At 35.6% G+C, this 12,070-nt stretch overlaps 1 protein-coding gene across 7 annotated transcripts in view; it reads left to right on the top strand.

Annotated features, from left to right (window-relative positions):
• The window catches only part of QKI (QKI, KH domain containing RNA binding), a 159,209-nt gene that overhangs the window by 97,103 nt on the left and 50,036 nt on the right, over nucleotides 1–12,070 (top strand). For all 7 annotated transcript variants that reach the window (XM_082047997.1, XM_082048001.1, XM_082047999.1 and 4 more), the window contains one exon: nucleotides 10,642–10,785. In XM_082047997.1, the coding sequence (XP_081904123.1) occupies nucleotides 10,642–10,785 (144 nt within the window). The remainder of the gene's footprint in view (nucleotides 1–10,641; nucleotides 10,786–12,070) is intronic.

Raw genomic sequence — 12,070 nt, 5'->3', positions numbered from 1 at the left:
TACTTTATATCTTAAAAAAAAGTGAACAGTTGGCCTGACTATTTTGATTTTACAAAATTTTCTTTACAATATTCTCCTTTAAGACCTTTACCAGGGTTTATGCAGAGCAATCCCTATTGATATATCTTATTTTTCATATACTTATATATTAAGCATACATGTTTCTCATCTTTGAGGAAGCACTAAAAGCAAAATGGTTGGATTTTCAAGCAGTAGCTGAGTCACTGGACTCTGCAAGTGATAGCAAATGGAGATTAGGAAAGTAGAAGTGTGGATACTTTGGCATTAAAATGCAAGGTTTAAGCAGCTCTGTTTATTCTTTTAGCTTGAAAAGGTCACTTAGCTATTACATTTTTTCTCTTTGTATTTTTTTCTCCCTTTTTTCTTGAACAGTGCTGTAAATTCAGTCTGAAATTAAAAAAAAAGTAATTGATTCCTAATTAGTTAAAGAAAATGAGATATATCAAATTATGTATTAATGTAGCTTTGTCCGTTTCTTACACTTCTAAATAAAGGAGTGAAAATTGCTGGAATTCATGCTTAGATTAAGCAGGAATATCACCTGAAGAAAAAGGTGGTTTTAATTTGTTACTTCTTGACCCTCATGGTTTCTTCAACATCACTTACATGTGGAGCTGTCACAGAAGAGCCAGAGCACAGGTGTTTGAGGGTGAGCTTAACTGAGAAATGGATCAGTTCAACACTGAGCTCAAATTGTTGAGGAGGGGAGTGTTCACCAGCTTTGCTATGCAAAGCAGCAATCAATTCTAAGCAAGGCAGGGAATAAAATGCAGATTAGAAAAAGAAAAATGGTTGCATTTCAGTAAAGGCAGATGCCACAATTATCTGGGGCAGTTACTGTTGATGAAAGTTATGTGATAGTACTTCAAAAGAGGGAAGAAAATGTTTCAAAAAGTCTTAAATTATACTACCAGCTGAAAAGCTGATCATGTTCTCCATTGAATGCAAAAATATAATTTGTTTTCCGGTTTTTACTTTTACAAGTGCTAGCGACTAATGCAACACTGATTGCAGTGTTCAAAATTCAGTATGCTGTAAACAGTAGTCCAAATTGCAGTCAATAATAGTGTTTGGGGGTGTGTTCTTTTTGTGTGTGTTTTTGTTTTAAACTAGTAAAAAAGTCTCTAAAGAAATATTCAGGTGAACTATACTATGTAGACTAGAAGACTGAGAAACCTGTAAACAGACACTTTTTTTTCCTTTAGATTCAGCGGAGGAGTAGTGGTAGCACTTCTCCTTAAACAGTAATTATTCAGCAATGTGAAACCGCAGCTCAGGTATTTCCCGTAATCCCAGTCACGGACTCTGATGATGCTTTCTGTCTTTTGTGTTGACGGACAACAGTAAAAGTTTCGTATTAATGGAAAAAGGAAAAACTAAAGGGCTCTCCATGAAGCTGGAAATAAAGGTTCTCTTCAGCGTGCTTTTTGTGAGTTTTATCCAATCATTCACAACTGTGAAAAGCCTCCAGTCTTAAGTAAAAAAACAGGAACCCACCTCTTGGTGATGTCCTTTATCAGTGTGGTAGAGACACCTCCAGCACTACATGTGTATTTTTTGTTTTCCTCACCTCCTGAGCAGTGATCTACCTTCTTAAAGGGTGTAGTGAACTGTTATATTGTATTTTTTTGGATTTGCAGGTTTGTTCTTTAAGCAACTTTATTGGTGTTGCCATGCCTTGTTTTGGAAAGCTTAGGTCTTTCTGGATGTCAACACTTTCAGCTCTCCTAGTTTGAGAATCCCAGATGAAAACACAGGCATCAGACTTTGAGTTTAATTAATACTATTTTGCCTTTCAACAGGTACTTCAGCAGAGTTTTAGACACCTTGGTAAGTTTTTGGAATACAGAGGCATGTGTTAGCCAGTCTAGTACCTTCGTGTACTAGTCTTCCTCCTAGGTAAAAATATAATGGTAAATTAAAATACAATACGACTAGAACACTGCTTAAGTAAAAGCTTAGATGTACAGAAGAAGCTTTATGTGCTTAAAATAGTAAAGTTTACTATATACTATATAGTAAAAACAACGTTACTGATGTATTGATCCTACTTCAAGAAATACCTTTTTAGGTCATGGGGAGGAATAACTACTTCATAAAAAATGGTCTATTCTGGATATATTTTCTGTTTTGTTTTTGACATCCTGTTAATCATCAGTAAACTAAAACTTCTAAAGTATGTTAAGAGTGTAAACTGAGTAATTTAATATCTGTGTGTATTAAAGTGCATAGGTGCTGCTTGATACTAAGGTAGATGAAAGAATACTTATTTTTGTCAGCCTTTGTCTATCTAAAGCTGAATAGCAGAATAAGCTTTATACTGATTAATAATGCTTATAAACTTAGAGGCAGATAGGTTTATGCAGAAGTGATGTTAGAACAGTGGCACATTATTTTGAAGTTAATTTCATTAGTGGCTGCTAATGAATGGACTTGACTCATGAGTTGCAAAAAACTTTGTGTCTGTATTTCCTGATTAGAGAATGCTCTGAAGGATGTGCCTGATGTCACAGAATAAGGTTTTGTTGATCTAAGCCTTCATTTTAAAATGTCTTTTGTACCTTGAGATTCAGAATATGAAGTTACTTCCCTTCAAAAAGCTGTTTGAATTCAACTCTGAATCAAGAAGATTATTGCATTCAGGTGTTATTGGTGTTTCACTTTCTTGTAAGGGAATCTGATTTTTTTAATGGATATTATTATGTTAAAGAGTGGTCAGTTTGTGAAAATAATCACAGTATTGTGAAATACCTGTACTACTTACTCCCTTTCGTATAGGGGAATAAAATTATACTTGGATATCAATGTAACTATCTCTCCGTATGGAGTTTTATTACTTCAGGAATACTGGTAAAGTTAAAATGTTAAAACACCTGTAGTCCAAAGTCAGAGAAATGAACAGCCTCACTGCTCTGACTAGGTAAAGTTTGACACTTCATGGTAATTTTAGGTATCAACAATTGCATTAATCTCTAACAGATATAACCAGGTGTTGTGTTTATGCTGTGCATGTGAAGTGATAAATTCTCATTTATTCCCTGAGGATACTGATTATTACAAAACTTTCTTGCTTTCACCCCAAAACACTTGAATAGTCAGTCTTAACGGGTTCCTGGCTTTTGATAGCACTCGACAATACAGTTCGTTCTGCAAATCATTGCTTTTATTTTTCACGCTGACGCAATTTGGAGACAGTTATGCAAGAAGCAAATCCTGGAGCGATGCAATCCGGTTGCCTGTTTCACAGAAACAGGGCATTTTCTGCTGGCTGGGCACTCCGGAGCCGTCAGGTGGTCCAGCTGTGCCCATGGGGAGCTCAGGGGTGGCAGCAGCGGCCTCCTCTGCTCTTGGCAGCCCTTGGCACGGCGTCAGCACCCTTGCGCCGGGAAGCCACAGCTTCAGATGGATCCTATCTGGTGCTTCATCCCTGTAGGATCTCAGTTTGGGGCAGTGCTTGTTTTGGAGTTTCCTGAGCACAAAGTCTGTGTTGAGGCTCCGAGACAGAGAACAGAATCTTGCCTTTTGTGTGCGTTTAATCATTAGGCTGTTTCATACCATCAATTTTTTTTCAGAATAGTTCTTAAAAGATTTGTTTAGGTAATGCCCTTTGACAGTGTTCTGTAGCTACCGGCTAGTTTAATGTGAGTTGGAAGACACCCACTTCTTAATCCAGAATTGTGTTGAAGGGAACTTAGTATACAACAATACTGGATAATTAAAGACATACTAATACTAACTTGTCTGACATTCGAAACAGTAAGTATGTGACTGTTAATTTAAGCAATTGATCTGTTCCTTCTGTATGAGAACAACTTTGGTCAGAAATTCTAAATGTGCTACTCCTTCAGCATTTCGTTACGTTATTTTTTCACCAGCTTTCTGCTTGTGAAACTGCTGCCATTAGAAGCTCAGTAGGAGCAAAAGTCTATGTTAATTTGCCTGACTGTAACCGCACAATTAAAGCAGTTTATCAGCAGGGGTTAGGACAATCAGTGTGTTCTGATGCTTCGTGTTATAAAATTACTTCTGTTGTTCAAACAGATACTGTAATTAGCGCATCATTGTAAACTGTTTTTCTGCAGGGCTGGCTTGGAGTTTTATCTTATAAAAACCTCTACTTTTGCTACTTAGCTAAGCACTTATTTTGTTTTCAGGCCTCTTCTAAAGTGACAACTTCTATTGAAATTGAAATATTAATGTCAGGAGTATATAATGTGGGTACACATGTGAGTACAGGTTTTGCAGGCATGGTTTTTTTTTCAGGGTTTTTTGTTTGTGTTTCACCAGTGAGTCCTGTCAAGACTTAGATTTACTGGCAAAAATGGAAGGAGAAATCTCCATGTTTTTACTTACAATTATTACTACATATTAGCATTTGATGCCTAGTTCTTACATAGATGAACAAGTTGCTTCGTGTCAGATAGTAAAGATCACTCTGTGTTTTGTCCTTGACATGTGCATAATTAGATTTAATTTAGGATAGTTTCATGAAACATGGTGAGGCAGTCCTTAAGTGGCACTTATATGTGGTCTCTCACCTTTTCACTTTGCCAGTTACAGCGCTGACTTTGTGTTGGCACTCAGTAGCCCCTTATAATCTTATTCAATTCACTTGTCCAGCAGACAGTTAGAGGGAAGAGGATGTGGTTGTACTGTAGCAGCACGTTGGCCTGGCTCTCGGAAATGCTGGCAAGGTGCTGGGGCCAGTCCCAGAGGAGGAATAAGGACTGCCTGGTAAAGGGAGGGAATCTTCCGAAGTTGTTAGATTGGCCACAAAAGGATATCATAAACAATAAGAGATGATTCAAATTATTTTTGTTTCATTAGGACAAGAGCTTTCATGAATATTTATCAGTTGGCGTGGAGTTATTTTTATGTCTGAGACTGCTAAGTGGTTTCTTCCTTGCACAATATGTTGCAGAAATCCTCTGTCTTCCAAATGTTTATTTTCAACTATTTCTGCAGCAGAGACACCAAAAACTTACAAATAAAATTCTGTGGTTCAGGTTGGTTCAGGAAAAACAGTTATGAGAACAAAAGTTACATTGAACACCACAAGACAGACAACTCTTGTGGCCTGTGAAATGTGGGGAGTAATGACTTAGTTTAGGGCAAAGAACTTTCTTTTTAGGTTCCTCTGGCTTGGTTTTACCAGTTCAACTATGTCGACAAAAGGTTGTTAAGTAAGGTGTAATCCGTATTGGATGATTGAGTAATGTTTCTCTCAGGATCATTAATTCAGACCTGACAATGTTGCATGGCTACAGTATATATCAACTCTTATTTAAAAATACTCAAACTAGAGCAGGACTAGAATTTGCTTACAATGACCTTTCTAATTTATTACTTTTTAGTTAAGTTTAACTTTTGTTTCAGTTGCTTTAAATCAACGTGTTAACTTCTTGATCCGTACAACTTCTTATAAACTGCCCATCCAGGTATTTTTAAAACTTTGATATATATGTCTGAATGTTTTCATTATGGAAAGTAAACATTCACCTAGAACTTCTGTCAACTGTAATGTACCTATCGCACAATTTATTAGACAACATATAGTGTGATAATTTTACTGAATAGCTGAACTTATTTTTCCACCTTACCTCTTCCACTTGACTGTGAGAAGCAGCTTTGAGTGGTTGTACTGTTTCTTACATCTTAGGATAATTTTAATTAAAGTTCTTAGAATGTACTTGAATTAAACCTTTGTACAGTTTAAAGGACTAACGCTGTTCTGTTACCTTTTAATTATGGCATTCAATTTGACATTCTATGAAAACATTATTTCCTTTTACTCTCACCTTTCTGTGTTTTTTTTGTCATTCAGTAGGGAGAGCAACAGCTTCTAATAGATTGGTGAAAACAGAATTTAATAACCTGTCACTTCAAGATGAGTGAGGATACTAAGGTCGTTTCTCAACATTTCCTTGAGCCAGTGGCTTTATTTCTTTAAAAGGCCCCTGCTGTTGGTACCAAGCCATGTTTGTGTTTTCTAGTGGCCATGATTACTGGAAATTGTATGAGTTAGTGTGGAAAAAGTGCATAGGATGGAAGTTGTGCTTTTTTTTAATATGGTCCATAGCTTTCTGAAAAAAAAAAAAAAAAAAAGCCACATGGAAAACTTCCTTCCACTCTTCCCACATTGAATTCATTCTTTCTGTATTGTCGAACTAATATATCCCTTCCTGCATTTAGACAGATATTAGAAAAGTGTTTCTTTTCAGTGTTTATTTCATTTTCCTTTAGTGGCATTTTGACAGCTGGAAATGACTGGATTCTACTTCACCAGTTTTTAATTCATCAACTTATTTTTAGTCATTTGGCCATACTGTGAAGCTCTTTAGGCCTTTGTGGTGAGAAATAAAGTTTGAGATTTTTTTTTAAAGTTCTTGATAAAATATTTTGTGATGACTTGCTTTGTGAAAATATTTTTCCCTTTAGCCGTTTGAATCTTTTGAACAATTTCAGTCAAGCTGATCAGGCAATTCTTTCCTTTGGGTTTAAAGTTTTTTGAAAATTATTGGCTAGATGGAAGAGACACCTAATTTAATGTCTGTCATCGATAGAAGAGACGTGTTTTCAGTCATCTGCTTTGCATACCTTATGGACAGCTAGTAAGCTGCTGTCCCTTAAGTCAATAGTTGAGGCATTAAGAAGGAAGCTTTGGGATGGGATATGAAGCTGTAAATGGAAATGGCCTTGAAGGACTGGGATGCAGGAGATACAAGACCACAACTTCGAATTACTGTGGTAGGATGAGTTGTATGGAAGACAAAGGATACAAATAAACAGGGAGCTGGACTTCAGCGTTTCTGCTCATGGAAGAGCTTTTCTGATATTAAAGCTTGGCTGTATAGATTCAAGTTAATTGTATCCTCTGCTTTTTGGCTCACCCCTAGAACCCTCCCAAAGAAAGTAGAAAATAATTAGGAGGAAGAAAAATTCTGCAATTATGTTACTTTTATTTTTGTCCAACTACATTTCAAGGAATTTTGCCAAGATTATTATTTTTTATTTTAAATCTACTTGATCCATTGACTGTATTAGCAAGATAAATATTGAGTACTTTCTTGAAGTCCATTATTGTGTATAGGTATCCGGAGGATGAGCGTATACACACAGGCAACAGAATGAAAGCAAAATCTGTTTACAAAATTAGACTATATTTAAGTATACTGAAATTTCTACCAAACAAGGAGCACGGTGAAATTTCATCTGCCAGTTATGTTGCTCTTAATGTTCTTTAATTTAGCAGACAAGATAGTTTGGTTGTAATTAAGCTTTTCTAATATTGTTGTTCTCCAAGGTTTGTGACATAAATCATTTTACTCTGTAGTTCCCTGCATCTTCACTGCATCCATTTTTCTTGTATAATTCTCCCATAAACAATATCTGGAATGCAGGAAAACTTCATGCTGTAAATTACTTCTTGTGTATGTACTATAATTTTGAGTATATGCAATTGAATTTCTTTTTCCCAAGTCTTTTATTCAGGCTGATTCTTTATTCTATGTGCATACCCTTTCTGCTGTAGTAACAAGTGGTTTTTGCCCAAAATAACTTTGATGGCAATTTCTGTTCCTCTTTGGGGCATTTTTCTACAGGTAGACCTGGCCCCTAGTCTGGATTGCTCAACAGTTGATACTGAAGGACAGGAGGCAATAGGCACACTGAAATGAATCACATTTAAACATAAGAAAAAACTTGTTTTAATTGTGGCTGAACACGAGTTGAACACTGAACAGGTTGCCTGGAGAGGTGCTGGAGTCTCCATCCTTGCAGATATTTAAAACCTGGCCCTCAGCAACATGCTTGAGTAGACCCTGTCCTGAGTAGGAGGAGGTTGGACTGGATGATGTCCAAGGTTTCTTTCCACCTCAGTCATTCTTTGGTTTTGCTGAGTAACCTGATTCATTGTAGCTGCAGTTCACTTGAAGGTAGCTACAGTTTGTAGTTTCCTTCTGCAGAGGTATGCAGCAGGGCAAGTTGTAGTCATTCTCTCCTGCTCATCTTTTTCTCCCCAAACAATTTCAAAAGAAAACCTTAAGCAACCCTTCAAGTTTTGAACCATATTTAAGGAGTCTTAAGATACTTTCTAACTTGAATTCCAGATATAATCGATTTACCCATTCAGACTTTTCTATACTATAACAGGATTGGGAAAAGATGTTTTCAAGAGTTGTTGCTCACAGTACTACATTAATTTAAGTAAATATTTTACTTGGGGGGAAAAAATCTGGTTTTCCAAACCATCCTTTCGGGGTTTAAAAGGAGAATGAGGTAGCATAAAACATTGCAGCTCTTAACTGCAAGAGGTTGCATGTTCTCTCTCCTCCCACAAGCCTAGCCCTGTCATACATTTTGTATCTGACTTTCTGTTTGAATGAATGAACTAGTATAGATCTGAATTTCTTACTTTTGGTAAAAACAATCAAATATACATATTGGTATAACATTCAACTAGCATTTTCAATAAACCAGAAGACTTTTCTTGGAAAGCTGTTTCACAGTAAGAAAGCAACCTCACAGGAGAGAATGGAAGCAGTGGAGGAATTCAAAGCCCCAGTGTGTTGGGGTAGAACAGAAGAAACTTGAAGCCCATTCCAAACTCTTATTCTCTTTTCTTTTTCAAAACATATTGTGTGGACTTTATTCCTCTTAACTTTTCTTTCAGTCTTACCATTTGACTTTAGAAATAGTATACTCCACAATAGCAGAACTTCGTATATGTACTTCATGACTGTAGAAGTAGTCATATACTAGTTTAGTTATCTTACTGATAAGTATTTGTATGATTGTGAGGTCTGACCTTAAAATTTGTGATTATTGTCCTTACACAGGTGTTCCATTTAAAAGTAAAGCAGGCAGTGTGGAAAAAAAAATGTATAGTATCATCTGATTATTGTCCTATGTGCAGCTTCAAAAAAAAAAAAAAGTCCTCATGCTACAACAGAATAATTTGAAGTATAGCACCAACATTTTCCCTGTGGTTCTACAGTTGTGCAGGTTATCACACATCTCATGTGTGCAAAAACAGGTGGTGTCATCATTCTTGCTCTGCCCTCTGTTGGCTTAGGAACCTTCTCTCATTCATCATACCTGTAACTTTACTACCTCATATTAATATTGTCACGATCTTAAATGAAAACAACTCACTCCTGCTTTGGATTAAAGAAAAAAAAAAATGAATTGAATTGTTTAAATAGTAATGGTGGAGTTTTGATCATGATGGAGTGAAATAAGCTGCAAATAGCTTGTGGTAGATAGTTCTTTCAAAGATTAAATTACAGCAGAGAACATGTTATAACTCAGCTGCACTTTGCATCAGGTTCTGTTTCATAAATGAGGGTTATTTTTCTCTTTTTCAGCTTCTGAAAGTCACTGAGATTTTCACAGCCACCATTGTTTAGAAAGTTAGCTAAAACCCACATTTTTTTAAAAAGGATCACTGTAGCTGGTAGTATGGGGTAATGCCTATGTGCACATTACATGAAGAATACTGAAAAAAAATTTCTTTCTAAGTACTGATTCTTTTCCATAAATTTTCCATTGATCTCTCATTATTCTATTTTTTTCCCCATTTTTATCCTTGTCTATTCCACAAAACATTTCAGATTTAAAGACAGAACATTCTAAGGAACAGTGCTCCCTCAGGTATATACATATACAAAATACTGCAAGTATTTGTTAGTATTACATCTTCAAACACTTCCTCTGTATGTCTGATTTTCTGGAAGAATTTAAATGAAATCTGGGGGAAAAGACACATTTGCAATTAACTCTGCTTGCCCTATATTTTTAAAATGTGAACTGTGGTTAAGTCACAAATGTCTCTTACAAAGTGGAGGCTCTTCTATTAGGCCCAGGATTTTAAATTTTAACTAAGTGGTTTTTGTTTATGTGGGCCTTTATTTAGATTCAGAAGTTACAATAAACCTTCCTCATTTACTGAAGTTTTGATACCTCTCCCCTTTTTTTACTCATTCATTGCATTTTAAATATTGTCAAATTTAAATTACATTTCTGGGAAACTCAGCTAGCTTTATTCTCTGTTTAATAAAAACAGGGTTGGAAAATATCTTCTGTGTTGTGTTTATTATCTTATTTTGTGAAAGACTGGAAACATAAATGTGTTGCATATATTTAGTCATCTCTGTTTAAAAATGTTTACATTAAAGATTTGTTGTCTTGTCCTTTGGAGTGATTCAGATGGGGTTTCTGTGTATGGTGTCTGTTTTACTTTTCTTCAGAATATTAGATTGCTTAACCAACCAGTATGTTTTATCTGTTTAACTCTGGAAAGGCTTCAAAGAATGTTCAAAGCAATACTGTACTTCTTGCTGTTGTTCCTTTGTACTCAAATCACATGTGTTTTGTGGTCTTTAAAAAAAATAAGTAATGAGGTTCCAAAATACAAACAAAATCCTCAGAAAGTTATTTGAAAGCCCAAGTTCTTCTTAAGTAATCCCATAAAACTGTCTTAATAGTATGAAGAAGACTTCTACCATCTTGCTGAAAATGCAGTTCATACTATTCACAGAATTGAGTTTGCTTACTGTTTATGTGATTGTTTTATACAGACTGTTACAGTGCTTCATAGCTTCCGTGTTTTAATTGTTTTAGGAAGAACAGAACCGAGGCAAGCCCAACTGGGAACACCTGAATGAAGATTTACATGTACTTATCACTGTGGAGGATGCTCAGAACAGAGCAGAAATAAAACTGAAGAGGGCTGTTGAAGAAGTAAAAAAGTTACTGATCCCTGCAGTAAGTATTTGTATGCAAATCTTGGATTTCCATTTCCACAAGTTATTTCTGAAATACAATTAATACTGCAGCAGTAAGAGTAAGTCAGCAGAGTGGCATCCTAAAATGAAATTTAAATATTGTTTTGTAATACTCTAGTGATCTTTAAAATGTTTCATCTTGGATCAAATTACTGCTCAAAACAGAATAAAATGTTTTTGAGAGAGATTTTTTTTTTTTTTGCCTGTTTTAGTACAGATGGAGGAAATTCTTATCCCCTTTATAAGGCAACGCTGAACTGTTACAAACACTTTTTCACTTACTTTCAGTGTAGAAATGTTTCGCTTTAAGGCTGGGAAATTATGACATTCTTTTATGTTTCCCTTTGAAATGGTTCTAATACTTTAAGAGAAGATGACATCTTGTTTCTTAGATCATCATGATATACACCTTCCAAAAGAATGAAACCCCTCAGGAACACAGTATCAAAAACCTTTGCTATCAGTATACTGGGGAAGAATAAACATAGTGAAACTGGAAAATGGGGTGTCTTTCTCGCTTCCTTGTCATAGAAACAGCTTTTGCCCAGCCAGATGACTTAGAGCCTTTTGCAGGGACCAGGATTACCCTGGGAGAGCCCTTCTCTTTACATCTGCTCTGCATTGTCACTCAAAGCAAAGTGACTCAGCGTGGCTGTTTAGTGCATCCCATGCCATTAACTTGCAATTTGTGCTGATTTTTACCGCCGCTTCTGTGCCATTATAAAATTATAAAAATCAATTATATCTTTTTCAGTGGAGGAAAAATTTTCCATATTATGAGGAAAAAATTAGATTATCTTGTGAAGAAAGTAGTAGGTGGTATTAAAATGACCTAGTGATTTTGGGTGCTTAGTGAATACTAATGGATAATAGCTGTGAGGAAACTTGTGGTGACACATGCTGTATAAGCACATTTATTCGGAACACATTTTTAAAGTTACCAAAGATCAGAAGAGAGACTCAATTTTTGAATTAACAAAATATGGTAGAATATTAAACAGAAAGTATGAAAAAAATGTCATTTAGACCTTTTCACATTTCACATTTTCAGTCTCTGAAAGCAGAAGACAACTACAGAAAGTAGATCTTCAGAATTTATTAATTTACTAAAGAGATCTTGAACACATTAGCACTGAGTTTATAGTCAGGTTTAGAATTGGTAATAAGAAAAAGGTTTTTTAGATGGGCAAAACTTGAAACTCTTATGTTCATTCTCCAAGTACTATGCAGCAAACTTCTGTGTGATACAGAATTAATTTAGTCAA

The sequence above is a fragment of the Streptopelia decaocto genome, assembly GCF_964273445.1.
Source record: "Streptopelia decaocto genome assembly, chromosome: 3".
Taxonomy (NCBI): domain Eukaryota; kingdom Metazoa; phylum Chordata; class Aves; order Columbiformes; family Columbidae; genus Streptopelia; species Streptopelia decaocto.
This window is presented reverse-complemented; position numbering and strand designations above follow the sequence as displayed.